General features: G+C 36.6%; 7 protein-coding genes, 1 long non-coding RNA gene and 1 other non-coding gene across 17 annotated transcripts; 4 read left to right on the forward strand and 5 right to left on the reverse strand.

Moving 5' to 3' along the window:
• Positions 1–1,933: 1,933 nt before the first annotated feature.
• LOC9330576 (chloride channel protein CLC-f) lies at positions 1,934–6,197 on the reverse strand. 2 transcript variants are annotated; one of them, XM_021012817.1, is made up of 8 exons: positions 5,525–6,197; positions 5,033–5,435; positions 4,313–4,507; positions 3,662–4,116; positions 3,432–3,536; positions 2,699–3,124; positions 2,377–2,609; positions 1,934–2,285 (listed from the first exon to the last, which is right to left on the reverse strand). In XM_021012817.1, exons 1-8 carry the CDS (start codon positions 5,978–5,980, stop codon positions 2,213–2,215), a joined length of 2,346 nt encoding a protein of 781 aa, XP_020868476.1. In that variant the 5' UTR covers positions 5,981–6,197; the 3' UTR covers positions 1,934–2,212. The 2 variants fall into 2 exon arrangements, with proteins under 2 accessions (XP_020868476.1, XP_020868477.1); XM_021012818.1 differs by having other exon boundaries at positions 5,033–5,449; positions 5,525–6,196.
• Positions 6,198–6,299: 102 nt separating this feature from the next.
• Positions 6,300–6,381, forward strand: TRNAS-UGA. The gene has a single exon. It is a non-coding gene; the product is annotated as a tRNA-Ser (tRNA).
• A 51-nt stretch (positions 6,382–6,432) lies between these two features.
• On the reverse strand, positions 6,433–8,298 carry LOC9330577 (pentatricopeptide repeat-containing protein At1g55630). Its single transcript, XM_002894470.2, has one exon. It carries the CDS (start codon positions 7,955–7,957, stop codon positions 6,524–6,526), a length of 1,434 nt encoding a protein of 477 aa, XP_002894516.1. The 5' UTR covers positions 7,958–8,298; the 3' UTR covers positions 6,433–6,523.
• Positions 8,299–8,419: 121 nt separating this feature from the next.
• Positions 8,420–9,169, forward strand: LOC9330578 (PRA1 family protein G1). Its single transcript, XM_002891801.2, has one exon. It carries the CDS (start codon positions 8,467–8,469, stop codon positions 9,028–9,030), a length of 564 nt encoding a protein of 187 aa, XP_002891847.1. The 5' UTR covers positions 8,420–8,466; the 3' UTR covers positions 9,031–9,169.
• A 606-nt stretch (positions 9,170–9,775) lies between these two features.
• LOC110225307 lies at positions 9,776–11,028 on the forward strand. Its single transcript, XR_002329700.1, has 3 exons — positions 9,776–9,800; positions 9,938–10,705; positions 10,814–11,028. It is a non-coding gene; the product is annotated as an uncharacterized LOC110225307 (long non-coding RNA).
• A 1,015-nt stretch (positions 11,029–12,043) lies between these two features.
• Positions 12,044–14,162, forward strand: LOC9327910 (putative F-box/FBD/LRR-repeat protein At4g00315). Its single transcript, XM_021013214.1, has 3 exons — positions 12,044–13,064; positions 13,157–13,297; positions 13,379–14,162. The coding sequence occupies exons 1-3, from the start codon at positions 12,183–12,185 to the stop codon at positions 13,664–13,666; spliced, it is 1,311 nt and encodes a 436-aa protein (XP_020868873.1). The 5' UTR covers positions 12,044–12,182; the 3' UTR covers positions 13,667–14,162.
• Positions 13,994–14,796, reverse strand: LOC9327911 (photosystem I reaction center subunit V, chloroplastic). Its single transcript, XM_002894471.2, has one exon. It carries the CDS (start codon positions 14,650–14,652, stop codon positions 14,167–14,169), a length of 486 nt encoding a protein of 161 aa, XP_002894517.2. The 5' UTR covers positions 14,653–14,796; the 3' UTR covers positions 13,994–14,166.
• Positions 14,797–14,965: 169 nt separating this feature from the next.
• LOC9330579 (uncharacterized WD repeat-containing protein C2A9.03) lies at positions 14,966–18,295 on the reverse strand. 3 transcript variants are annotated; one of them, XM_002894472.2, is made up of 10 exons: positions 18,149–18,295; positions 17,570–17,732; positions 17,293–17,460; positions 17,109–17,195; positions 16,757–16,891; positions 16,556–16,666; positions 16,367–16,458; positions 16,170–16,275; positions 15,910–15,996; positions 14,966–15,834 (listed from the first exon to the last, which is right to left on the reverse strand). In XM_002894472.2, the coding sequence occupies exons 2-10, from the start codon at positions 17,705–17,707 to the stop codon at positions 15,421–15,423; spliced, it is 1,338 nt and encodes a 445-aa protein (XP_002894518.1). In that variant the 5' UTR covers positions 17,708–17,732; positions 18,149–18,295; the 3' UTR covers positions 14,966–15,420. The 3 variants fall into 3 exon arrangements, with proteins under 3 accessions (XP_002894518.1, XP_020868872.1, XP_020868871.1); XM_021013213.1 differs by having other exon boundaries at positions 18,126–18,215; XM_021013212.1 differs by lacking the exon at positions 18,149–18,295 and adding an exon at positions 17,951–18,048.
• Positions 18,168–23,578, reverse strand: LOC9330580 (phosphatidylinositol/phosphatidylcholine transfer protein SFH13). 6 transcript variants are annotated; one of them, XR_002329417.1, is made up of 17 exons: positions 23,110–23,385; positions 22,696–22,793; positions 22,321–22,418; positions 21,842–22,145; positions 21,634–21,733; positions 21,137–21,403; positions 20,939–21,016; positions 20,752–20,856; positions 20,627–20,676; positions 20,435–20,537; positions 20,204–20,302; positions 20,007–20,120; positions 19,752–19,911; positions 19,211–19,599; positions 19,056–19,130; positions 18,863–18,971; positions 18,168–18,489 (listed from the first exon to the last, which is right to left on the reverse strand). XR_002329417.1 is itself a non-coding variant. In XM_021013209.1 (16 exons), exons 3-16 carry the CDS (start codon positions 22,325–22,327, stop codon positions 18,948–18,950), a joined length of 1,875 nt encoding a protein of 624 aa, XP_020868868.1. In that variant the 5' UTR covers positions 22,328–22,418; positions 22,696–22,728; positions 23,110–23,385; the 3' UTR covers positions 18,502–18,947. The 6 variants fall into 6 exon arrangements, 3 of the variants coding, with proteins under 3 accessions (XP_020868868.1, XP_020868867.1, XP_020868870.1); XR_002329418.1 differs by lacking the exon at positions 18,168–18,489 and adding an exon at positions 18,502–18,770; XR_002329416.1 differs by lacking the exon at positions 18,168–18,489 and adding an exon at positions 18,502–18,794.
• Between the last annotated feature and the right edge of the window lie 3,950 nt (positions 23,579–27,528).

Genomic DNA, 27,528 nt, shown 5'->3' on the forward strand with positions numbered 1-27,528 from the left:
ATTATGGCAAGACAAAAAATCACAGCTACGAGATATCTTACCACAATATCTTTCCCCCATCCCATTATATGCTTTCGTGTCCTGATATATATGTTCGTATCACGTTATACGTTTCCAACAGAGAGAAACGCAACAGAAATCAATAAATGCAAAAGAGAAACTGTCGCTTTTAACAAATATCAAACGGCACATACAGTGGCGGATCTAGGAAATAATTTTACCTGTGGCAACAATATTAACCTTAAAAAAAATCGTTTCTTACAAATCCCATAAAAAATACGAACAAAAAAATAATACTTTACGAAAGTAACCCACGATCACTCATAAATCGAAATCTTCTTATCACTTTTCACATTAGTGACAGATCCAAATAAATCTTTGTCAACATAACATACGAAGCGATCACTTAAAATTGGTTTCCAATTCAGCTCTTTCTAAGCCAAGACACTAAATCCAATTATAGTAAAACCTCTATAAATTAATACTCTATAAATTAATAACCTCTCTAAATTAATAAATTCTTTCGGTCCCAAGTTGGGACCAGTGTAAAATATGACATAAATCGATAAATTAATAAGATAATAATTTTTTTGAAAATCCCATGTAAACATATGGTCCCATCTATATCATAAATTAATAATTATATAAACTTATTAATATATATATATATGTATATTTAACTTAATACATATATATATGATATAAGTTTATATATGTTATATATGAATTACTATGATATATATTTAAAATATTATATGTAAAATATTTAATAAAATATAACTCTATTATTCGAAAAAAAGTTTGTATTGTCTTTTAAACTTAATAATTGCTTATCTACTTGTAATTGGTTTTAAAAAGATATTGCTTATATAGAAATTTTTTATTTTTAGATAGCAATTTTTTAAGAAATTAAAAAATTAGTAAAATCTCTCTATAAATTAATAATTATTAATTTATCGATAAATTAATACCTCTCTAAATTAATAAAATTTTATGGTCCCAACATTATTAATTTATAGAGGTTTTACTGTATAATGATCATCATGGTTGTCTTGGATTTTTAATTCTATATTACACATTATATATGTTTATAAATTGTAAATTTGTAAGACAAATCATTTTTGGTTTACTTCTAAACATAAACCGAATTCTCAGAGATTTGATATACAAAAATACATAAAACAATGTTCTAAACTTAAAAGTAAAAAAAAAAGAGATTGGAGTAAGAAAAAATAATAAAAATTTAATAAAAGAGAAATAAAACATAGAATAGAAACGTGTGTATAGACAAAAATAAAGTTATGGGGGCATTAAGTAACATTAAGTAACAGGGGCAAAATTAAAAAGTGTTACAAAATAACATTAGTTTTTGAAAAATTGACGGTGGCAACTGCCCCTCTATAATGTCATGTGGCTCCGCCCCTGGGCACATAAGCCGAGGGTTTCGTTTCGCAATTATGTCTGGGTGCAACTGCTAGACTCTACAAGCATAGGGGTATAATGGTCTTTTCAAGACAAACTAAACACACACATTATTTACGAACGTGTCACTGCTCCTTTGACTTAAATACTTCTCAGTCTTAGGGTATTCAGTGTAATTACTCATTATTAAATTCATGTAAAGGTGGATAATGCGATAATACAAATAGTAGCGTCGATTCTGAATATAGATAGTAACATGAATTTTTAAAGTAGAGATTGGCCAACAAATGTAGTATCTCTCTTTTTTTTTTTTTTGTCATCTGTTGATTATTATTGATAAACAAAACACAAGCATACAAAGCCGGAGAATAAAAACTTATTCCCGGAGTTTAAACCGGCAGAAGACATGTAATCTCCGGAGACAATAAACCAAACATAAAAAACGGATCAAGCCTAATGAGAAACCAACGATAACGGATATCCAACAGAAACTCCAAAATAAAATATTAAATAGGGAAGAATTGAATCTCTCACTTAATCTCCGTCCCAGGAACCTTTACACTTAACGCACGACCCGACAAATGTAGTATCTCTATTTCACTAGATTTCTTTTGATGATGTGATATGAGTCTGCTTTGGTGAGAACAATATTTTCAAAACTAATACAGAGGTATATATTAATATTACTTTTAGGATCTTGTTTTTTCCTCGTTCTAATCAATTTGGACCTCAAAAATTGAAAAGAAGAATATAAAAATAAAAAGCTATACCAAAATGGGCACAAACCCAATCAGTGCCCATTTGCACCAACCTCTTTGTCTTTTCTCCGGTCGTTGATCGATCTCCTACGACTCATTTCATCTCTACGTTACAAAAAACAAACCAAAAAAATTAACTTTGGTTTTTGGTCAATTTCGATTTTGAGTCGAGTAAAAACAGATGTTTTTTTTTAACCTGAGAAAACTCCAAATGGAGTCATAATGAAGGAGGCCAAGCAGTTTCCTTCGTTTTCCTTTGTGAATTACTTCACCTCGTTTTACAACAGGTAACTGCTTCACGCCTCTTGCCTCCATCAACTCCTTCGCTACACCAACCGTCGCGTCTGGATAACAAGTAAGTAAACCGCGTTCTTGGCCTCGGTAGCTTATTTTCTTAGTACACACAGAAGAAACCGGACATGTATTCTCCTGCAAGAGACGAAGACTTATTCAATTGAACTGTAATTTAAAGAGACGATCGGTGAGACTAAGGGCGTTTGTTTTGTTTCACTACTTACATCAAAGATTGTAGAGACGTTATTTGACAAGTATCTTCTGATATCGCCGTGTGTTAGAATTCCGGCTAGAAACTCATCGTCATCGACCACCATAAGGCAGTTTTGGTGGCTATCGTTAAGGATGTTTCTTGCTTCTCTTAGAGTTGTTCCTGAAGAAACTTTCACGTAGTTCTTTGACATAACCCGCATAACCTTTAAGTCTTCCAGAATAGTTTCTTCATCCAAAAGGGAATTATCGTCAGGGTTCTCTATGACAGTAAGCTCAACGGAGTCAGCATTATCCGTGTGTCTCCAGACGCCTTCGGTTTTACGGTCGGAAGGTGAAATAGAAGAGTATCCTCTTCCTGTGCTGCGACCTTCAGATGAATCACTCTCTTTCCCTTGGTTTGCCACAGAGGGAACCCATATTGCTAAACCAACTGCTCCCTGTTCATAGATAATGACAGAGAGATAAGATCAAGAACAACTTGATCAAAATACGAACCAGAATGCAGCATGTTAAGTGGAAAAGAATGTTTTTTTTTGTAATCTACGTACAAACTAGCTCTGGACCTCTGGTTAAGAACATAATATTACAGTGACATGTTAAGCGGTACATTTCATAGTGTCAACAAGGGCCTTACTGCTCAATTAGTTAAAAAGGCAAACCCGGGAAAATGTTATGAATCCGCCTTTATTAAGTGAGTTTATACAATAAGCACCATTGAAACTGAACGGAAAAGAGAATGTTTACCATGAGGGGAAGCAAAATTCTATAATCTTTCGTTAGCTCGAACAGCAGTAATACTGATGTTAAGGGAACAGAGCACATGGAAGCTAGTGTCGCTGCCATTCCAACCTGCATCACATATAGAATGAGGGCATCTTGATAAGTCAGATCATAACAACCGAATTGGACAGTACTAAAATTTAGTTTTAAGAACTGCACTGAAGCAAGGGCCTGCGACAAAGGGAATACAATACCAGAGCGTAAGCTTGTGGTTGAGCAACAGCAGCATTACCAGGAATAGCTCTGTTAATAATCTCAGCAGCCGAACCACCAAACACAGCACCAACAGCAGCACCAATCATCAAACTTGGTGCATATAGACCGCCTACAAGCCCAGAGCCTTTGCAAAGAGCTGTAGCCACAACTTTGGCTGCGGCTAACTGAGCTAATAACCAGATTCCAGGAGCTGAAGCACTCTTTCCAGTATGCAAGATTTCCTCAACATTTGTAAACCCCCAATACAAAATTCCAGGGTACTTGAGAGCAATAATTCCAGCTCCTAAACCACCTAATGCAGGGCAAACAATAGCAGGAAGACCAAATTTGTCTTTGATGAAGTCGAACGACTTGGTAAACCATGTGACGAGACGAGAAAAAACAACGCTGACAGCACCGCAAAGCATGCCTAATATCAGGTACAGAGGGAGCTCTGGATACAAGTGAAAACATGTTCAGAAACTTATACACAAATCCTCAATGAAGCAAATAAACATCGGCATTCATTATTTAAAGATACCAAGATTCTTTATGATATATCCGGACACTAAAGCATAAGCTACAAGAAAATCAGACCACAAGACTAATTGGAAGGTTTGCAATATGAATTTACAGTGAAAGAAACATACCTGCAGCGGACTTCAGGTCGTATGATGGAACTGTGAAAGCGGATTGAGTCCCAAGCAGCGCATTCGACACAGTTGATGATATAACAGAGGCCAATATTATCATTGCAGTGGTAAATGGAGGGGAGTTCTCGGCACGTAGAGGTCTTAAAACGGTCTCAATAGCAAAGAAACAACCCGCCACTGCTGCATTGAAACCTGTAACGAGAAACAAAGATGGAAAAAAATCAGATTTTAAACAATGAACAAGCCAAAGTGCAGCAAATTGAGTTCCTGCTTGGGAAAAACAAAGAAACGTACTGCCTATCTTAGTGATCTTATTTTTAGTAAGAAACACCATTACCCACGATCATACTTCAAAATAGCCATACGTAAACTATTTTTCAGTAATTACTTTCAGCTAGATGCTTTGTCTAGTAGTAGAACCTAAGAACCATAGGCACAGTTGTAGGCTATAATTATATAGTACATACGCACTTCTGGGACCAAGAGAGTGAGCGAAAAGAACGAGGGCCACAAAGATTGCATAAGCCAAAAAGATACCAGGAACCTAGTATGGACATTTATTAATTAAATTCACCAGGTTAAAGCTAATGTTAAGCAGCATATTACTAGAGCGAAGGAGCTATGTTGCTGTTCTGTGCATTGACAATCCAATAATACATAGATATCAATATAGAAGGTGCATAAACTGTTAAAGAAGAGGTATGGTGTAGATTATACCAGATGCAATCCCAGAAGCCGCACCAGCTGCAGTGAGAGCTATTCTCCTTTCTCTGTTGTTTTCCATCATGAGTGCAAAACCGTTGGCACATGACTTTCCAATGTCGACGCTAGGTCCTTCAGGACCCAGTGAACATCCTGTACCAAGGGTCACAGCAGCTTGTATGGCCTTTATCACTGGATAAATACCAGCAAGAAAATCTAGTCCTTGTCTTTGAGAAGAAGTGGATTGCCTGATTTGGTCTAAGATCTCAAGCAAACCGTGCATCATTCCGACTATAACACCTCCAGTGACCGGAATTAGAAGAATCCGATGCCAAGTATCAGCAAGTCTCTGTAGACGAAGCCATGCAGCACCTTCGTTGGGAGTACCAGCCCATGCCCACTCATGAATGACATGAACCTAAGACAAAAACACTACTCTATTGAATCAGCACTCAAATTGTAAATCAATCGAATCAATATAGATCGAGATCTGATGTATGACCGTACCCCTTTATTGAAGCCGGCGACACAAATTCCAGCGGCAACACCGATAAGACAACCGATGAGAAGCAGAGCCCACTCAGGTGGAGCACTATCTCCGAGAACTTCTTCATCAAACCCGTACTCGTCATTTCGATCATCGCCGTTATGTAAATTACTGATACCACCACCATCGTCTACTCCAGCAGCCGACAACGCGGAAGAGGAAGACGGATTATGGCGCTCTCTATCGACTCTGATATTCTCCATCCGTTTAAAGCTTAAACGACGACCGGAAAGTGAAAATCTCCGATCTAGATGCTTGAACAGATCCCTAACTCCTCCAGCTCCATTTCTGACAGCCGGAGACTGAGATTCAACATCGAGATCACCATCTCCACCGCCAATGCCTACTTCATCGCCGTCGGTGGATCGTAACAGATGTCTGTCTTCGTTGTACTCTCCGGCTCCTCCCGATGACATTATCTGATTTCAATTGGCTGTTACCAACACATCATCCCTTCGCCGTGATAGTTCACGATTGCATCAATTTCGTCTCTCCGGGACGAAATATAAATCTACGCCGCAGAGATTCGTCGCCGGTGTTGTTCAGATTTGATCGGATTCAGATTCCGAGAGAGTTTTTTTACCGTCTCTCGATAAAGAAACACGCGGCAGGAGTCGTAAAGAGAACCTTCAGTGTCAACTAGAAGATTCAAGCCAAGCCATTTATGGGCCTTTATTGGGCTCAGTTTTGTTACGTAAGAAATATTTTAAATTTATGTTTTATTTTGCACGACAAGTCGATATGTCCGAGTGGTTAAGAAGACAGACTTGAAATCTGTTGGGCTTCGCCCGCGCAGGTTCGAACCCTGCTGTCGACGGTTTTTTCTCGTTTTTTTTTGTTGGTTATTTCAATTTCTGCTAACAACGGCTGCACAACATGTTTGAGAAAGGAACATGAGACGTGAGGAAAAAAAAACATCTGATTAATCGAAATCACAAAATTGCCTTTTGAAACAAAAACTAAGATCTTCTATATTTTTTAAACATTGAAATAAGATGAACATAATGCCCTTTCTCCACCATGTCTTTTACTATCTCGTGAGCCTCTAAAACCTTCCCTGCGTTTCTTAGATTGTTCACCAGTGTACTATACACCACAAAATTAGGGTTACACCCTCTTGACTCCATTTCCTTGAGCAACGAGCACGCCTCTTTGAATTTCCCCGCCATACAAAACCCGCGGATCATCGAATTGTATGTGAAAACATTAGGGAGTTGACCCTTTTCTGTCATTTCTTTGAACATTTCTTCTGCTTTCTCGAGCTCCCCACCTGATATATACCCTGTGATCATAACAGTGTAACAAACAACATCTGGCGTGCATCCAACTTTCACCATTTCGTCCATAAAGTATTTGCAAGCTTCTAACTTCCCAGCTCGGCTTAGCCCGTCTACCAGAGTAGTGAAATGGATCACACCGGGCTCTACTCCAACTTCCCTCATATGAGTTAGTAGGTTAAGAGCGGCGAGAGGCTTGTTTCCCGTTGCTAGATGGTGGAGGAGGATATTGTATGTATATAAATCAGGAGAAAACCCGTCTTTAACCATTTCATCGAGTAATCTGTAAAGCCGATCTGTTTTCCCTAACCTAAAGTTTGCAAACATTACAATGTTGTAAGTCAGAACATCCGGCGAAAACCCGTCTTCTAACATCTGCTCGTAAACCCAATCAATCAGCTTGTACTGTTTCACCCCTAGCAAAGAATGCAGAATGGCATTATAAGAGTGTTTGTAAGGTCGGTAATTGAAAGTTTTCGACTTGATGAATTGCTCCACGACATCTCTCGCAAGGCCTGCTTCACCGCAAGTACATATCAACAGATTAAACGTGCATGCCGTTGTTGGATAACCGTCTTTGATCATCTCGTCAATTAGCCTGCACATGGCTTTATACTCACCACACTCTGCAAAGATCTTCATAAGTAAATGATAACAATTCGCAGTGTGCCTGAAATTCTCTTGTCCACCAAACCATACAAAGAACTTGTAAGCTAGCTTAGCACATCTTGTCTTATTATCATAGCTCAGTGTCCTTAAGATCCCAACAAGAACCTCTCTCACTAAAAGCCCTGAGATTGTAACATTCAAATCATCTAAAGCTGATTTCGTATTGAAACCGGGACAATCTTGCTGTAAAGTATCGAGAACCCGAGACGCACCGAGCTTAGCACTCTCCATAAACCTTCTTCTAACAGAGATTTTCTCACCATGTTCCTCCTCGTCAAACCCACAATCCATCTCCGAAGATTCCCAGGAAATCTTCAAGGGCTCTTCGATGCCATTATCGGTTACATCACCACCGATGCTACCACTGCAAAATCTCCTCGATGTGAAGAGAAAGCGAGAAGCTTTACGAACTACAACACTTGTGCTATAATGAACTAAAGAGTTCATATTTGAGTTTAATCCAAAATTGATGTTTCTTCATCATCCCTGACACTTAAAGGAACTAAGCAGACTCGAGAACTCTAAATTCAAAGACGAAAATCTCACCGCCGCGAGCCTCGGATTCGCAAAATCGCAAAAACCCATCAAACTATCGGCTATTAAGCAAATTTTAATCTAGAGTTCTACGAATTCCATCTGAAATCGAAGATTACCTTGACGAAGAAGACGAGCTCGAGGGGTATAATGGTCAATTAGCCGAACCAGAATCCAGGTTCTACTCAGTCGTCTCTGCCTCTGCTCTTTCTTTTTGAGAAGTGAGAAGAGAAATCGCACAATTTTGGAGAGGATCCGACCCGAATTTTATGGGCCCTTAAATGAAACTGGCCCAGCCCATAACGTTATCAACGTGGGAACCACTTTTTGTTTTGTTATATATGTATATACGTACAAATTTTTTTTAATTTCGGTTAAATTAGTTGACTATAGAACTAAAAAGTGGTGTCCGGCGATCAGCGATGTTAGCACCGGCGGAGACTGTTCTGATCACGACGGAGGAGATAAGTCCCTCTGTCGGTGATGTTATCTCCATGTCGGTGCACAATCTAATAGCTTCTGTTTCTAGCTACCGTCCATGGTGGTCGGAATTCCTAGCATTCGGTTCCATTGACCGTCCAACCTCTTTCTCCTCCGCTGCCTCGCGTGCTAAACTCAACCTTTGCCACTTTGTTGTTAACTATTTTCTTTTAACCGCAGCTTTGGTCACACTCTTCTTGATCGGTGATCCGGTGGCTCTTCTCACGCTTGCCTCCTTTGCGGTCATGTGGATGCTCCTATATTGCTTTAGAGACCATCCGTTGGTCTTGTACGGTCGACATATTAGTGACCGTATAATTGTAGTTGGGCTGATCATTGGCTCGCTTTGGGCATTGTGGTTCATAAACTGCCTCCAAAGCCTGGTTCTTGGTATTGTTACAAGTGTCTTGCTTTGTTTGGTCCACGCCGTCGTACGAAATTCAGACGACCTCTTTGTACAAGAAAAAGATGTTGTTATTCCTTCCAATTTCCTTCATTGGAGCTGACGATGTCATTCCTTCCAATTTCCTTCATTGTTACAGTATTAAGTTTACAATTCACACACGCATTATCATATAATTTGAGCGTGACTTATGAAAATGGTATCAGTATAGGTAATAATTACATGTCCAGTCATGCTTTCGTATTGTTTTTTCTAATCATCTAATGATATCATAAGAATAATTTATGAACCTACACCAAAAAGATTGGATACATTAATACAATAGTAAGTTTTTAAAAACTTATATAAACAAAACCATTATTTATATAAACTACAATAACCGTAACATTTGTTGTAAAACCAAATCTTGTTGTATGAGTGAATACTTTCATCTCCGCTAGAGCCTTTCATAATTGCTCCTCTTGTCTTGTGGAAACAATTAATGGATGGTAACAAGTATCTTAGTTTAAATCTTTTAATTGATTATTTGTACAGAAAAAACAAATTTGACCACAGAATATTCTGTCCAAAAATATTGTAATATTTGACCTATTTCAATTTTGTCTTTAAAGCAGTTGCAAATTTTTTCATTGCAATTTGTTTTCTACCAAAAGTCTAACATGATATAACTAAAAATCGATAACGGCTAATTTGTTTTATTCAATACGAAAGCAAAAAACCACTCATTTAAAGGAAAAAACTTTTTCCAAAACTGCTACAATAAATTCAACATTTTAGCTACAAGCCGTAAATCGTAATCATATATATTAAAAGAGGTGAACTCTCTCCATCTTTCTGACACATCATCGCTTAAAGAGAGGACACGTGTATTTGGTAAAAAAATTAATTAATAGCACATTAAAGAATTCAAAATCTCGGCAAAATCTAACAGAAGATAAAGTCTAAAAACGTTAAGTTATAGTAAATTTTGGTTTTCAATATTTATCTCTCTATAATCAATTTCTTTTTAGGTTTAATACTATCGGCAAACTGTTGAACTTCTCTCCCCTATCCCTCTAAAGCATGGACTCGTGACACTCATCTCTCCATCCTATCATTAGCTTTGGAAGCGAGATTTTTCCTCCAAATTCAAAACAAGTGGAACCCTAATCGTCATCTCTCAGGCTATATCAACCCTAGCCACGTCCTCTTACATCTCCTTATTCTATTTTTTGATCATTTGTCGCAGTTTGACGTCTCTCTTTCTGTTTTGAGTGTTTTTATCATGTTCGCAATTTCATGGTATCAATCGGGAATCTCACGGTCACATCTCAGGTGTCTTCTGTAAATTATTTTTTCCTCCGTCATAGTTAAACCTAATATAAAGTGTTTTGACAAACAAAAAACCCCAATCAACATCTCCCTTCTCAAGCAGAGAAGCTACAACATTGGTTGATTAAACCATAGACTGACGTTCTTATTTCATTCGATGGCAGGGGATTCTATCAGATGATGTCCATGGTGATTTTTCTTATAATTTTGTTTGGGTCAGACGGAATATAATGATAAGGGTCTCCCAAGATGTTCTGCGAGTGTTTTTTTTTTCTCTGTATCCATAGTCCGAAATTATCAAACTTAAAATCCATTGAATTTTGATATTGAATATGTATGGTTTTGAGTGGAATGATTAAGATCGATTACTGTTTTATTCCTAGGTTCATGGATTGTAGGTTTATTTATTAATTTTTAAGTGTGCCCTTATATAGAAACGTTGGAAGCGTCCACTCTTTTATGTCAAGGTTAATATTCTTAACACGATTATGTTTGAATGTTTTCTATTCATTCTCATGAATCCCAATTAATGTTAGTTCAGACGCTAATATTCGTGTGCCTATTGGTCTTAACAGGTTATGCAACTCCTAGAAGAAAAGGTAGAAGACCTTGAAACGCTAGAGCTGACCAGTTTAACAAATTACATAAGCATTGATGGTGATGGCCTCAAACAGAGGCATTTGACGCGTGGACTATGTAAAAAAAGGAATCTAGTATATGCATATGTGGTGGAGACTAAAGAAAAATATGTACATAAACATTAGACCCCTAATTCTAGATAAGAAGATTAAAAAATCATTAAAAAACATTAGACCCCTAATTGTATATCAAGTTTTTCTTTGTTCAAAGGCGTAGGCATGACCACTCCAAAGGAGTGAGTAATCGTGCTCTCCTTGGGTTGAGCAACTCTTGGGAGGAGTAGCAATTTTAAATTTGTAAAGAGAAAAATCTTGAAAAAAATTTTCGGCAAGGGTGACTCTATATGAGCCTTGGCCCATAACTTCCTCTTAAAAGAAAAATGACTCATATTATGATAGATTTAAGTCATTAAGGGTTTGATGAAATTTATTAGGCTAGATGGAAGCAGAAATCAATTAGGTTTTCTTGAGGCAAGGAAGTGTGTGTGGCTTAATGAATTGAATCTAGTTTGTTCTTAAACCTGTAGTCCAAAAGCAGTATTGATTTGGTTTTCACAAATTTTTGAAGCGGTTTAAGAATGTGTTTCAGAAAATTTGTTAGCATGAGACCATGTTAGCTTCATGAAAATATCTTTTAGGTTAAGCTCATTGTAAAGGCTAAACTGTCATTTTAATGAAATTTACATTCTTATTAAAAAAAAAAAAAAAAAATGTAGTGTGCATGCTTGTCTCAAGAGGAAGCCAATACAACACAAAATTGTTTACATGGAAAAATAAAATAAGTAGTTCGTGTTCGGACACCTTTTACATGAAAAGTTTCAAGTAGGCTTATTGAATATATGGAACTTGAACACTTATAGGTAGTATATGTTATTTCAAGATTGACATGAATGGGATAGTACGAATGTAATATGCACAGTAAATGTTAGATTACTTAAATGTTTTAGTGAGCATTTTCCATTAAAATTTCTGGAATCCATGTGTTTATTACAAACAGTTTAATTTCTTGCAAAAAACATTTCCTTCATTATTCATTAAGAAAATTAATTAAGAGAACAAAACTGTTCGTTTCCCCTAGACAAGGCAATAAATCATATCCTAGAGAAGAGTAATCATCTTCTCTATATGCCTAAGCGTGCAATTGAAAAGTTTCTTATATTTCTTCTTTTCCTTTGTCTTATTATTCCTTGTCTATGTTCTTACTTGTGTTCACTATTTTTCTTGGACAGATTCCAAGTTTCTTATTCTTCAAGGTAAGAGAATCTTGGTCAAAAACAAAGAAAAGAAACGTTGAGATTGTGGAGAAATGGACAAGCTCAGTCAGTTGCCTGAGGAATTGCTGGTGAAGGTACTTTCATTTCTTCCAACAAAAGATGCTGTAAGCACAAGTATTCTATCAATGCGATGGAAGTCTCTTTGGATGTGGCTACCTAGGCTGGAGTTCGATTATAGTTGTTATTCAATGTCTAGAGGGCAGGGGTTTGCAAGATTTATTTCTTTGAATCTGCCAGTACATAAAGCTCCGGCCATTGAAAGATTGAGTCTCAAGTTTAGGTATATAGAAAATGGATCAATCGAACCTGAAGATATCGATTTTTGGGTTTCACTTGCAATCTATAAAAACGTCCGTGAGTTATGTCTCAAGCTTTTATCTTTTGCGGAGCGTCCAACTAAGTTGCCTAGTAGCTTGTATATCTGCAAATCGATTGTGATCTTGACACTGAAAGACGAGATTCTCGTGGATGTTCCTGGTACGGTATGTCTCCCCTCCCTGAAAACGTTGTTCCTTAGACGTGTGACTTACTCGGATGAAAATTCTCTTCACCGACTTCTTTCCAACTGCCCTGTTCTTGAGGATCTTGTTGTGGAAAGAGATGAAATTGACAATTTGGGAAAAGTGAGTGTGATTGTCAAGTCCTTGCAGAGACTAACCCTAAAGATGTCTGTTGCTTGTGATCTTGATGGGCTTATGATGAATACTCCTTCTTTGAAGTATTTCAAAGTCACTGATGAAAGGCTAGACAGTAATGGTGATAGTGATAGTCCTCGATACGCCTACTCTTTTGAAGCTATGCCTAAGTTGGAGGAGGCAGATTTTTTATTGACATTCCAAAATATCAAAAAGTGTTTTAGATCATTCACATCTGTTAAGCGGCTTTCGTTATGCTTAGGAGTCTACAAAGAAGAGGTAATCTGTTTCCATCCATCTATCAATCTCATTTTCGAACAATACCATAAACCGGGGTTTCTTGAGGTTGAATCCTTTGTGATCTTGTGCAGTCTTTATATCATGAGGGTCTTGTTTTCAACCAGCTTGAAACTTTGAAGATATGTTCATGTGATTCAGATTGGTCAATTTTACTTGCTCGGTTACTCAGGGATTCTCCTAATTTACGAGATCTCGAGACTTACGTGATAGAAGTAAGTTTATTCGTTAGAAACCTATTCTCTTGGTTCAATTTACTATAATGTTTAAGCCTAACTTCTCATGTTTGATTACAGGATCATCCAGACAGGCGTGTAAATCTACCAAATCATTGGGACAATCAATTGAATTGTGTTCCTAAATGTTTGTTGTCGAGTCTCGAAACGTTCTATTGGAGTGAGATGCATGGATTGCTGCAGAACCAGATGGATGTGGCTAAATACATCTTGAGAAATGCTCTCTGCTTAAAGTCTGCGACAATCTCTTTTTCGACAACCTATGCGCAAGAAACAATAGATGAGATGATCGAAGAGTTGGCACTTTCTTTTCGAGGTCCAGAAACATGCCAAGTTTTCTTTGATTGAGGATGTGAATCATAAGGATTCAGACTTGCATTTCCATAGACACTACCCTCCGTATTACAATGGTTTTTTATTTGCAGCCGTAACTTGATCTAAACTTAAGGTTTATTTTTTGTTTTTGGTGTTTTTGTATACTTTATCTTTGAGCATACTGTTTTTGTTGAGACATTGGTTTTATCTTCTTCTGATATCTCACATCTAGACTCTCTCTTAGGTATGAAACTAGCTTCACCAAATCACCCAAGTATTTCGTACGAACATTAGCGTAAGTGAAAATGTGATTTCATCTCTCTGTTTCCATAGTGTATACTTTTATGTTCTTCTTGAAACTCTGCAAACCAATCTTTTTAAATGGAGAAATAAGAAAGTTGCAAAAAGAGGGACAAGTCTTAGACAACAACGACAACAGAGGAATATGAAGAAACAGAGATAGAGAACAGATTAGATAGCTTGCAACACAAGTCAAACATATACATATACGAGAGAAAAGAGATTGAAATGAATCATCCAAAGAAGCTTGGGTCGTATCCATTGCTGGAAGTTGCCAAGATGTAGTAAGCAACGATGTGTCCAATAGAACCCCAAGCAAGAACATCAACAATGTTGAATCCAATTGGATCGTTCGATTTCAAGAGGCTGACGTATTCCTTAGCACGATCATCTCCAGCTTCGAAATGGGTTTTTCCGTTCTGCTCCGGTAAACCTTGTTTTGCTACGTTCTCTCTCTGGAAGTTGAAGAAGACGAAACGGCCAAGGAAGAGGGAGAGACCCGTGCTGAGACTTATGACGATGGAAGGGCTTAGCTCAGCTCTCACGACGGCGGAGGATGATTTTCTTCCGGAGGTGGTTGATAGTTTGGGTAAGGCGGAGGACGAGCCACCTAGACGGAGGGGACGGAGACCATGGAATGAGATGGAGTTAGGGTTTTTGTGGGAGATTGCAGTGGAGAATGTGGTTGGTGAGAGCAAAGCTGATGCACTTGAGGCCATTTTGCTTCTTCTTCTTCTCTAAGAAAATTTTCAGTGAAAGAGAAATGAGTGGTTTTGGATTTATGATCTTGAGTAATCTGTTTTGGCTTCTGTGAAGAAGGAGAAGCAGCAGAAGAAGATTTTGTTTGTGAGGATACGATTACGGATGGATGATGTGGCATTCTCTCGTTGGTTCTTTCTGGATTATGAGATTTTCAAAGAAAATAATTGCGCTCGACCTCCTGTAATTTAGTCAGATACAATTTAAAAACCCTATTTTCTCTTTTGTTCAATTTAGTCCACAATCTACATTATATAGTACAGGAAACAGAAATATTATGAAACATTATATCATTGATCCAACAATCGGCAGAAACAGTTCTCAAGCAGAGTTCTCCTACAAATGACTATAGCCAAATAACGAGCCACAATCGGCAGAAACAGTTTTTAAACAGAGTTCCTCTACAAGTGACTTAAAGCCAAATAACGAGCCACAAGCTCGACTAATGTTGTCTTTGCCTAGAGTTGATACTTGATGCAAACTCACGCCGAACCTCAACACTTATGTACAATACATAAACTCAAACACTCAGATAAAAGAAAATCAACTAACTAAATCGGCTCTCTGTGACATTCCTATTAGTACTTGCACAACACATCATTTACACCATTAGAGATCGACTTGAGTTTTATGTTTTTTCTTTTCTCAGGTTTTCTCAGTTTAACAAAGCGACAGGAGAGTGCGGCACATATGTATAGGCTCTTTTATTCCTCTGATATCTCGGGTGATTATAGAAATGAATCAAGGTAGGAGTAGTTGTGGCGCCGGCCATACTCAATTAGACTTCCGTAAGTGCGGTCCCAGACGCCGATGAAGAGTGCTTCTGTGTCGGGGCTAAATGATATTCCCGAGATCTCCCCAAAGAAGTCGATCTCTTGCTCCGTTTCATACCCGTTTGAGACATCATACACATGGACAAAGTCAGCCGGCTCAGCCATGGCCATGTATTTCCCATCAGATGTGTAGCGGATGGATCGGATTGCTCCAAGGTTACCCCTCAAGACAGCAACAGATTTAGAAAGGTTACGAATGTCCCAAACCCGGCAGGTTTTGTCCTGGTTACCAGTGGAGAAAGTGAACCCATCTGGATGCCATGCCGATGCAAAGGAAAAGTCCAAATGTCCTGATAACGTTGCCAGCGTCTGTCGAAAATTCCAAATTTAGTTCGGAAAGCATATGTATTCAGGGATACTTAAACACAGAGATCGTATCTGTACCTTTCCAGTGTTGGGTTCTACCAGAAGGCCTTCTGGGTTATCTCCCACAATCGTCAATAATTTACCATCAGGACTTAAAGATGTGTGCTGTCCATACCAAAAAAAAAACTTTCGTTAAATGATTTGTGGGTACAACTACATTTAGAATTTCGTTATGTAAAAGAAGATATCCGATTTGTAACTGAAATTACTGCCACAAGCGCTACAGATCAACTTATACCAAGCCAAAACCAAAAATCAAGAAACAAGTGGGGACTTACATTCACCGGCCATGGAAAGCGAAAATGGTTAACAAGCTGGTATCTCTCCATATCAAAATCTCTGACTCCACAATCATTATTCGAGGCAGTAAAATGAAGTGCCCCACTGCAGATAGACAAACATCAAAAGATCGGTTAGAAGCTGGAAGTTGCACAAGTTGGCACAAACAACCTCAAGCAGAAGACATGCAAAATACCTGGGTTTGTTATAAATCTCAATAGCATTGGTTATAGCATTATCATCATAAGTTGTACGTGAACAATAGCTCACACCAGGTCTATCAAGATGCTGGATCAAATAAATGTGGAAACAGATGAAGTTCCTTGATTACATTGCATGTAATTTTTGTGTGGAATCCATGATTCGTAAAAACCCTAGAGCTTACCTTGCATATAAGTTCTCCTTGAAATCCACCGGCAACTAAAAATTTATCTCTCACTGCGAGTGTACTCACTTGAGTCTTTGTAAATCCCTCCAACAAACTTCCAGGATGTTTCTGCACTCACACAAGAAAAAGAACAAAGAACCACCATTAACTGATGTAGGTGTTAAAGAAGAATCCTTTCTCATTCTGGAACAAACTAACCTCAGATGGGGAAACATGACCTTGAACATTGAGAACTTCATGCTTTCCAGATGTCAAAGTAGAATAGTGGCTCACCAAATATTGTGACATAAGGTAGACATCGTGCTTAGAAGTTGCCCAAACCAAATTCCTCAACTACAATACAAAGAAAACAACTTTTTCGTTAGATGTCTGCGTAGAAATAGTTTCTAGCAGAATAAACATTCTAAGTATCCATATGAGTTTTAACTTAGGTTGACAGTTGTAGCAATTTGTACATCCTCATTACCCACACACATGACATACTGATTGAATTACCAAAAAAGAACATCGACTGAATAAAAAAAAAAAGATATGTTTCAATGATATGAACCTGGAAATGAAGAATACTTGATTTGATAGATCTTGTATTCCGCCAGAAATCGTAAAAAAGGGCCCCTTTCTGTGTGGCCATGCAATCCTGTATTTATTTAAGAAAATGATAAGTAAGAGTTGAAACCAATATTAGTGAAACATATAGAAAACAACCTAAGAGACATAGAGAATGGAAGACTTACTTTCCCTGAGGATTCACCAGAATTAGGGACATTTTCATAATTTTTATACTGTTCAAGTCTAGTTTGTCTGTATTTCTCTCTCGTAATACTAAGCCTGTCCCAAGGAATCCCCTGGATGTCTTTCCCTTTCCGAGCTTGGTCAGCTGAAGTATCAGCTATTTTATTATTCTGAAACCAAGAACCGACACAACAGAGTAAGAGATTATAGAAATTATTATTAATTCAAGTTAGCATACATTTCAAATAATCATTTGAGACTTCATACAGGAACACTTACTGAGTAGTCAAACTCATCGACATCAGAATCCGAGACAGCCATATCATCCCCACGAAAATCCTCATCTAAATCATCCTCATCCATTTCATCATCCACATCTTCCATGTACTCAGCATCGTCCCCTTGGTAATTAGACATTGTTCAGTTGATAAATAAAAGACACCTACATATATCGAAAAGCACCTTTATTACTAAACTCTGGAAGCCAGGGAACAACAGAAGAAACTACAATATAGTTAGAATCCAATACACCAACAAACTTAAAACATCGAATTGTGACATAAATCGCATTTAGTGAAAAATCAAGCATGAAAACACCATCTAGATTAGGACTCCATAAGAATATCTAACAAGCAAAACGCTTCGAAAGTAAGATCAAACCTGCAATCTCTCTGTACACAAATATCAAAGTCCATGCCCAGAAACCTAAACTACCGACATAATCGAAGAGGAGGGAAACGAAACCAATAATATGTACTTCTCAAGCCTCCTCAAGAACTCAAACCCTAACAATTCCAAAAACTCAGGAACATGAAAAATCAGAGGCGGAGAAAACCTAGGATCGATAGATTCATTCACCTGGCGAAGCAATTCAAGCAATTGAAACAGCCAAATCCAGAGAAATAAAGTATGATTCTAATTTAAGTTTCGAGTTGCATAAATTATCATCGGATCGAATTGAGAGCGAGTCCAGAGCACGAACGGACAAGAAGAGAGAGAGAGAGAGAGAGATTTATCTTCGTTCACAGTGGAAAAGGACGGTCTCTATTTTTTCTGATTTTAATTTCCTTATTTTGTTATACGTTGACGTTTTTACCCTTCCTTAATTCGTATACAGAGTTCTCTGATTGCGAGGGCTGTTTTGTCTTTATCTCATTGCTTTCGTAAGAGTCGCCATCATTATCATGTAACCTTGACAACTGCAAAATCAATAATAATACTAATAATATAGGTTTTGCTTTCATGTTAAACAAAATGGATTCTTCAGAGACTCGAGAGTGTGTTTACTCGTTATCAAAATACCTTGAAAAAAAGATTTACAAAATCTCATTTGTTTAGCTTAGTGTAGTTTTCTTATCTACACCGATTACAACAAAAGGATTTTTTTGGTGGTTCTTAATACTCTGACCTCTCAATCTATAATTATCAAAGACAGGATTGATCATCAGATGTTTTCTTCTTCTTCTTCTTCTTTTTATAACTTAAAAAGTGGAAGCAGAGGGACCTATTTAGAAAGGAGAAAAAAGTTGTGAACCAAGTTAGAAGAGAAGGGAAAGAGCTAAAGAAACTAACATGTGTGTTTTGTTTCCGCTTCTCTCTCTCTCTCTGTATGTGCAGATTTGTATTTATGCAAAACTCAGATGTTCTCTTATGGTTTTTAACAGAACAATCTTCTTCTTCTCTGCACAACAAAAAAACAATCTCGAGTATGTTAGTTATCTCATCACAATGTTCGTTGCTGTACTGAGGCAATTTAGGTACTTACATGAAGTTGGGATTCTCGTAAATTTTGCAGCATTTCATTTATTTCCATTTGTTTCATCACCGTGGCGTGTAAAAGCTGCAGCCAATGAAAATGTTTTGAGTCCATACTGAATCTATAAGTTTGAAGGTTAAAAACTAACAGGAAAGGTATCGTACCCTCTTTGTTTTGTCGAGATCAAACTCAACTGACTTGATTCTGTCTAAAGAATCCATCAACATTCTCTCCTTCTCTACAGGTATGGAGACGGGTTTGTTCCGAATATCCTCATAACATTTCTCCAGTTCCTGAATACGCTCCAAACATGGAAGAATCCGGTCTTTCATTGTGGGCTCTCTAGGAGCTGAGATGAAGCTACACCTACTGTCATCTTCTGTTGGACTTGAAGGGCTGACTGTAGTCTGGCTTCTCAGAAGCTCAAGCGGAGTATAACGGAAAACTGCAGCTAGTTTCAGCATTAAAGAAAGTAGCCTTTTCGCTAGGTTCTCACATTTTATATTGTCAATGGTTCCCCTTAAATCATGAAGCCAACGCATGATCGGAGCACCTAGGAGATACCAGAGGGAAGACGAAATTCAGAAGGTGAGAAAACTATACAGGAAATCCGTAATATTTAGCACCAAGCACCATTTGATCTAAAAAAGAGCCATATATATAATGAAATTGTTTTATGAGAAAAGCCTGAATAAGAAGTATAACCTGGTGGAGATGTTTCACATTTTAAATCGAGAGTAGTTTGATTGAGTTCGGGCATTTTGTAAAGGGATTGCCTCTCTTGGTTTTTTCTGTTAGTAGCTTTGTCAGGTATGGCAAACTTGTCATCGCAACTATAATAGCCATTAACATCTGATGCCCTAGCCTGCATAGATCATATTGTTCCGGTCAGTATCAAACTAAGGTGTTCTGTGACACAAATGTACTAACACAAGAACTCGTACTAACACAAGAACTCACTTCCACATAAGCTGAATTCTCATGAGCAGAGGCTGAGCATAATCTTCCAGTTGGAGAAGTAGGAACATCCGAACAAGATACCGACTCTGCTGCTGAAGTCTCAGCTTGTATAGCCTGAAAATCCAAGGTTGCATTGTCATATTACTGGAAAAAAAGTTCTACAACAAACAGAGAATTGGCTTGATAGATTCATTTACCTTCGATGGATGTATACTTATGTAGGATGAAGAATTATGCGGGTCACTCAGCTTCCTGGTCATTTGCCGAAAAAGTGATGATTCGCCGTGGTAGATGAGCTAAACAAGGCATAGATCTAAAATGAGCTTCATGTACAAAGCGGGACTAGAAGCTGAAATCCTACTTAAAAGTTCCTTAGGAACAGCATCCTCGAAATGTAAAAGCAAAATTTAATAAGATGTAGATTTTACCTTCATTATTTCAGGATCATTCCAGGGTCCTTTATTAGAGCGAAGACACCCTCCTCCATCACCAAAGCAAGAGCATGAACCTCCAAGGAATTCTGGCAATTGACTAAAGCGCAGAGTACCGGAGCTCATAAGTATTGGCTAGACATGATATCTGGAATTTTTCAGTTGCAGTTTAAATAGAAAAAAAGCTACCTTGAATCAATGACTTCATGTAACTTAAATAAAGATTTGGGTTCCAGCACCTGCATTGACAGAGATAAGATGAACTACACATGGTAATAGTTGACCAAATAGAGAGCTAGGCTGAAAGGCTGTACATGTATCTTTGCAATGGTCTTTGCATCAAGAAACTTCTGAGCAGCAGGCCAAAGCATCTTTTTGAAACCTGTTCCAGCATTTACAATGTACATTCTGTGCAACGTCTGCAAAATAATATGATGACTTCAAACAACAGGGAATGCATGTGAAGAAGATATAAGATGTAAAATTGAGAAACTCAAGTACCTCAGGGTAGTAGCTGTTGTCTATCTTCGACATGGCAGCCACAAGATTTGCAGCTGTTGGTGTAAAGTTCTTAATTCCCTGTCATTAACATGACACTGCACAGATAAGAATCTAGAAGCACTAAAGGAGCAAGTTCTGCTTCAAAGCATGACACAATGCAGAAAAGTTCCAAAGTTTGGTAAGAACTTAAATAATTACCAATCCTTGCACATCCAGTATTGTAGTCGTGGAACAGATTCGGCGCTTTGCGGCAATGGAGCATGCAGGGAATTTCTCAAGGAGAGCTCTCTCAAACTCTTGCACATGGTACTTTAAATATCTATCGATGGTAGTGATACGCATAAGCTTAGCGGGATGAGCTTTTCCAAGTCTTTCAATGTAGACAGGTCTTCCTTCCTTGTCAACTCCATGATAGCCTTGAGGATAGTATTGCAAAACTTCTTCAAGCTCTTCGAAATCAAAATCCTACCATCCACATACATAGAAGCAGAAAATTATAAGAGCTTGACACTGAATCCATCAACTAATTCAGAAAATGAATAGATGCTTGCATCCAAATATCAAGAATAGTGATATACTATGTTTTTATCGGTTTTCAACCATTATTTCTCGGTTCTTAACCTGACAGCACGAGGAATTACTTATTTTTTATATGACACAACAAACAAGCTGAACTTGAATCATTAACTCCTTACCTCTAGTATGGTATCTGTCCCATACTCTTTTCTCCATCTAAGCATTTCTTCCCACATCTGGATGGTTTTTTCAATGTTAAGATCCCTGGCATTCAAAAACCTACATTTTCAAAATGGAGAGTTGGTTAACTTGACAGTATTAGCAACACACCATATTTTTAGCTAAAGCGACCAGAGTGCGTATGTAGCTACTAAAGAACAGACAAACCTCAGAAGAGTATGGTACTCATCATGTCTAGGAGGTAACAAATCTCTCTCAAGAAGCTTACGGCGGAATTCAAGCACAACGCTCTCCTCTTTTTCATCCCTTACATCTTCAATGGAGACTGCAGGAATCCGATAGTCAATTTTCCTTTTCCCACGTTTCTTCAAAGAATGAGTGAACTTGGTTGAAGCATTAATGGCCTTCTTCTTAAAATTCCCTATTTTTGAGCGGCGTCTCTCATCTTCTGAGATTTCAAAGTCTGATCTTCTTCCCCTAAATTCGTCAAATGTACTGATTTCTTCAACACCTTCAATAGAAAAAAATCAAAGTAAGTAATCTGCAAAGTCTCAGTAAATGAGAATATCTAACTATCTCAAATTCAAGATTGATCCTCATGACATTAAGGAAATTTCCTTGTTTCATCCACAGGGAACCCAAAAGCGGATACATGAATAGCCGAAACATCAAACAACATAATTTACCTGACATATCAATTCAAAGGGAAAGCTTCTTGATGCTAAACGAGCTCAGAGGACATGCATGTGAGTCATACGACCATCACTTATGAGACAAAACAAACCTGGAGAAACAGAAGACAAAACTTGTCAAAAACAAATTAAAGCAAGAATCATCACATCTTTCTTGGGTTTCGAATCAAAAGTATGAACGTTAAGGATGAAGAAGCCAATAAATCATCCTGTGATGGCATTAAATATATATCTCTTTTACACGGCCACGAACTTTCAAAGCGGAGATTCCCCGTGAACATAAGAACTAAAGCAGAACCAAACCCACAAGATATTTGCCTCAGCCATTACCACAAAAACAGTAACATAGAAACAAGAACTTATTTAAACCTTTTTGTTCTTCTCGATAAAAAAGCTCCAGATCTGCAAATAAAGTGGGGCTTAAGAATCCATATTCACACGATTTCTCTGCATTAAAGACTTATCTCCTAAACAAAACAAAACAAAAAAGCATTACTTTAGCTATCGCCATAAATGCAATCTCAAAACTTTAAATGAGACAGAAACCGTTAAAAAGAAACAGTACTAGTAATCAGAAACATCGAAATCAAACTCTGTTATTCCGCTGAATCAGTGATTCGAAAAAAACAAAACAAAAAAAAACGATAGAAATTGTAGCAATGCCGATTGAAGAAAGATAATACGGATCTCAACCCTCGATTCTCGGAGGAGGTAACAGTAAACCCACCGACAAACCATAAAAAACAGAACCGAAACAGAACTCCAGAAAAACTCTGTTTTTACCTTAATGTGACACGATCTCTCCGATCGATAACTCCAAACAATCGGAATCCAAATCCGAGAAGGGTAGAAAGATTCTCAAAACACGCAAAGATACGAAATTTCCGGAGAAAGTAAAGTAACAAAAGGCTTCTTCTTCTTCTTCTTCTACGATGATTACACGAAGATGCAAAAAAGGGAGATGCGGAGAGAGGAAAGATCTGAAGTTTCTCGCGTGTTGTTCTTCTTTCTTCTTTCTTCTTTCTTCTGCTTCTTTACTCTTTTGAGTTTTCGCTACTACTTAATAAAATAATATTCTCTCTTTTCTTTTTTTGTTCTTTAAAAAAATATAAAGAGAAAAATTCTTTAGGTTTGGTAATAATATTGTGTAGTGTTGGGTCCAATGGTCCTTATCAGAGTGAACAATGGAGAAAGAAGAAGGTAAAAGAAAGAAAGTGTGTATTGGCAGCGTTGGTCAGTAGCTTTTTGTTACCCTTGGTCTGTCTCTATTTTGCATGCGTGTCCTTTTCTTCCCCCATGAGTATTTAATTATTGATCACAATTTCTAATAAATTCACCCCAACATGTACCAAAATTCAATTTTCTTTTATAGAATTTGTTTCCCCAAACTGTTCACACTTACATTATTCTTCGATCAAAATGTATAATGTGTATTGTGTAGTATTTTGTTTTGAAAACATGTATAGATGATAATATGAAACACGTGTAGTTGATTCAAATCATACCCTTTAAGATAGTGGTTTGTTCAAATTTAGGATTTTTGTGTTGATTTACTAGAAGATAATTTACTTTTGTTTTTCTTTTAAGAAAGTCTTGATGCCTATTTTTTTTTTGTGTTTAGACTTCTTCAAATGTCGCTAGTTTGTTATTCGGAAACTTTGACAAATTATCTTGGATTGTTTATTTTCAGTTTACTAGTGTTTAAAAACTTGTAGTTGGAAAGAATCCTAGATTACTATCCTTTTTCAGCTATTTAATTTGTTTTTGACGTTTTATCTAATTCTATATATATTTAATGCCTCTAAAAAATAAAAATATTTTTTACACTAGTCAATGAACTAATAAATAAATTAAATGACAAAAAAGGTTGAATAAAATAACTAGTCAATAATCTTTGTAACGTATACGATATGACAATTTAAACACTTGCCGTTAGTATTAACGTTTTTTCGTAACGTTTTTCTATTTTTCTAGAAGAAATAAAAAAAAGGTGGTGGTAATTAATCGGATTAAGTTGACTTTTACGTACCACCACATATTCATATGGACACGTGTCAAGATTCCTCAGCCTGCTTAATTTAATGCATGCATCCCATCATTTTATACTCATATTAGGATTGTCCATAAGCATTAAAAGAAAATACTACTAAGAGCATGATTATAGGAGGGTTTTTAGAGAAATCGTAACCTTTTCTTAAGATTAAATTCAATATAATTTAATCTGGAATTGTCCATAAGTCTAAGAAACGTTCCTTAGCTAAGGAACAAAAACAAACTTAAGAGGTGGATACGTGTCAGCGTATCAGCGATTGAAGCATAAAATATATAAACCCCAAAAAAAACGAAAGCGTGTTTTCTTTTTTTTTTCGCCGTCTCTCTCTTCTTTCTCTCTCTCTTCTTTCTCTCTCTCTCGCGATTTCAACGATGAAATCGAAACGAAGAAGATTCCGTTAAATCGTCCCAAAATCGGAGAAATCGGCTCTGTTTTAACTTCTGGCCGTCTTTGCCGCGTGACCTCATCATCCCCAGCAACGATGGTTGTCGAGGGCTCTCTCTTTTCACAAAATCGGCGAATCGGAGGTGACGAAATCGGGCCTAAATTCAGGCGACTGTCGAGTTTCGATTCGAAACCGGTGAGAATCTGTTTGTCAAGGTAGGAATCTCTCTTTGTTTGTGTTAATTTATGTGATTTTAGGTTTTTAAAATTAGGGCTCGTCGGATTTGGGTAATTAGGGTTTGACGAATTGGGGAAAAAGTTATTTTTCGTTTTCTTTGTATAATCTGGGTAATTTAAACAATAACTTAGTGTATGTTTGTTTGAATTGATGTGATTTTAGGTTTTCAAAATTAGGGTTTGTCGGATTTGGGATTTTAGGGTTCGTCCAATTGGGGTTTAGGGTTATTCGTTTTCTTTGTATAATCTGGATAATTTGAATCATAACTGAGTGTCTGTTTGTATTGAGAGGCTTGATTGATCACGAAATAGGCATGATTAAACCCGACTGTTGGTAGAGATTATTTTGTTCATCAGTTATACATTATTGTTTCGAATAATTCTCTGTTAGATCTTAGTTTTGCTCATGAGTTTGATTAGTTTTTGATGCTATACGCATGATTGTTTGGTTTCTTAGAGAATACTTGCGGATTGGTGAAACCACTTCGATGAAGTGCATGGAACATTTTGTTGACGGAATTATTGATTGCTTTGGAGATGAGTACTTACGACAACCCACTGCAGAAGATCTTCAACGGCTCCTCGTTATTGGAGAGATTCGAGGATTTCCCGGGATGATTGGAAGCATTGATTGTATGCATTGGGAGTGGAAGAATTGCCCTACCTCTTGGAAAGGACAATATACACGCGCCTCTGGAAAACCAACGATCGTTTTAGAGGTTGTAGCTTCCCAAGATCTTTGGATATGGCATGCGTTTTTTGGACATCCATGTACTTTAAACGATATCAATATCCTAGATCGCTCTCCGATTTTTGATGACATCTTAAAAGGGCGAGCACCAGCAGTGAATTATACAGTCAACGGGAACGAGTATAATTTGGGTTACTATCTCACGGATGACATTTATCCTAAATGGGCTACCTTTATCCAATCTATTTCACTTCCACAGACTGATAAAGCATCTTTATCAAATTTTTGTGTTTTATGTTATTTATGTTATAAATTGTATCTCATGTATGTTTTCATTTTTTTTAATTTGCAACAATTATTAAATTTTCGATAATTATAAATTTTATTTTTATATTAATTTTTTTTTTTCTAAGAACCATATGTTAAGAGCCTACCATTAATCACACAAAAATCTTAACTCAAAAATACTATCTCTTAACAATCACTTTTACAATTAAATTACTTAAATATTGCTAAGATTTATTTCTAAGAGCCTACCTATAATCATGCTCTTAACATTCTTAAAAATTTAATTATTATGTGTTCTTCTCATAAATACTTCACTATAGTACATTTTTAGGCCATACACAATGACACATTTTTTGGGAGGATGTGAGTAATAAAATAAACAAAAATAAGGGAATAGTAATCTTGGAGTCGGAAGTCGGATGTGAGCTTACACTCGGGGTGTGAAGCCACGTGTTATAGTGTGGTTGGTTCCGAATTTTTCTTCTCTATCTCTCTCTCTTTTCTCTCTTTCTTTAATTATAATAATAAAAAATTATTAACAACTACCCTCACAAATATACCACTGTCTATGCTTTTATACACAGCTCCTACATGTTTTTTTTTTTTGTTCAGTTCCTATATATTTTCTTTTTGCAAACTTTCACCCATATATAAACTCGTTTCAACAATTAATCAATTATATATTTTCCAATATTTCTTTTCATTTTGCTTCACTATTCCTATTTGTTTTTTGTTTACAAATCTATATATAATAGCAATCTAATAAATACCATTTGCACATCTGAACGGTTGCGTCTTTTTATCCTAACTTTTCGTTAATATTTTTATTAATTAAAATATATATATTACGGTTATGTTTTTTTTTTTATAAATTGCATTCGGAATGTTTTCTACGGTTGCGTTTTTTATTGTAACTCTTCATAAACAGTTGAAACCGCTTATTCGAATGATTGCAATATTTAGTTTATTTTACGAACAATTGCAACCTTTGGTTTATATATTTAGTTTATTTCAAGAACAAATGCAATTATTGGTTTAATTTATAAATAGCTATAACATTTAATTATCTACCGCCGCGTCTCTCGGTATAGCTTTTCATAAATTATTATTTTAATTCTTAATTTTTAATTACTAAAATGTATTTAAATGAGATTGTAACTATTTAATTGAACTGTTTCAACATTTGGATTATTTGACGAATTATTACAACTTTTGGTTTTGTGGTACGAACCATTGTTATCTTTAGTATATTTGATGAACTATTGCGACATTTGGTATAATTGACGAACCGTTGCAGTTTTTGGAATATTTGATATTTACGGTTGCGTTTCTCGGATAAGTTCGTCATATTTTTAAAAAATATTTAAATACTAAAATATATTTAAATGAATTGTTGTTGCCGTTTAATTTAACACAATAACATTTGGTTTATTTGACGTTGAACGTTTAGGCTTATTTATCAAACCATTGTAATATTTAGTTTATAAGTTTATGCTTTTTGCACTTTGGAATAGTTTTTTAGTTACAATTTATTGTTTTTCTAATATTA

The sequence above is a fragment of the Arabidopsis lyrata genome, assembly GCF_000004255.2.
Source record: "Arabidopsis lyrata subsp. lyrata unplaced genomic scaffold ARALYscaffold_1, whole genome shotgun sequence".
Classification (NCBI taxonomy): domain Eukaryota; kingdom Viridiplantae; phylum Streptophyta; class Magnoliopsida; order Brassicales; family Brassicaceae; genus Arabidopsis; species Arabidopsis lyrata.

What these genes read in the sequence shown, in the direction of transcription:
- LOC9327911 (XM_002894471.2), bottom strand. Translation starts at nt 14,652, where the DNA reads ATGGCCTCAAGTGCATCAGCTTTGCTCTCACCAACCACATTCTCCACT.
- LOC9330578 (XM_002891801.2), top strand. Translation starts at nt 8,467, where the DNA reads ATGTTAGCACCGGCGGAGACTGTTCTGATCACGACGGAGGAGATAAGT.
- LOC9330576 (XM_021012817.1), bottom strand. Translation starts at nt 5,980, where the DNA reads ATGTCATCGGGAGGAGCCGGAGAGTACAACGAAGACAGACATCTGTTA. An exon ending in CGACCTGAAGTCCGCTGCAG is followed by an intron (nt 4,117 to 4,312) that starts GTATGTTTCTTT and finishes ACTTGTATCCAG; the next exon opens with AGCTCCCTCTGTACCTGATA. An exon ending in GAATTTTGCTTCCCCTCATG is followed by an intron (nt 3,125 to 3,431) that starts GTAAACATTCTC and finishes ATCTATGAACAG; the next exon opens with GGAGCAGTTGGTTTAGCAAT.
- LOC9330579 (XM_002894472.2), bottom strand. Translation starts at nt 17,707, where the DNA reads ATGTCTAATTACCAAGGGGACGATGCTGAGTACATGGAAGATGTGGAT. An exon ending in CTGGTGAATCCTCAGGGAAA is followed by an intron (nt 17,196 to 17,292) that starts GTAAGTCTTCCA and finishes AAATAAATACAG; the next exon opens with GATTGCATGGCCACACAGAA. An exon ending in CAAGTATTCTTCATTTCCAG is followed by an intron (nt 16,892 to 17,108) that starts GTTCATATCATT and finishes TTTGTATTGTAG; the next exon opens with TTGAGGAATTTGGTTTGGGC.
- LOC9330577 (XM_002894470.2), bottom strand. Translation starts at nt 7,957, where the DNA reads ATGAACTCTTTAGTTCATTATAGCACAAGTGTTGTAGTTCGTAAAGCT.
- LOC9327910 (XM_021013214.1), top strand. Translation starts at nt 12,183, where the DNA reads ATGGACAAGCTCAGTCAGTTGCCTGAGGAATTGCTGGTGAAGGTACTT. An exon ending in TAGGAGTCTACAAAGAAGAG is followed by an intron (nt 13,065 to 13,156) that starts GTAATCTGTTTC and finishes GATCTTGTGCAG; the next exon opens with TCTTTATATCATGAGGGTCT. An exon ending in TCGAGACTTACGTGATAGAA is followed by an intron (nt 13,298 to 13,378) that starts GTAAGTTTATTC and finishes GTTTGATTACAG; the next exon opens with GATCATCCAGACAGGCGTGT.
- LOC9330580 (XM_021013211.1), bottom strand. An exon ending in GAGTACCATACTCTTCTGAG is followed by an intron (nt 21,734 to 21,841) that starts GTTTGTCTGTTC and finishes TTGAAAATGTAG; the next exon opens with GTTTTTGAATGCCAGGGATC. An exon ending in CATGAAGTCATTGATTCAAG is followed by an intron (nt 20,538 to 20,626) that starts GTAGCTTTTTTT and finishes TCTGCGCTTTAG; the next exon opens with TCAATTGCCAGAATTCCTTG.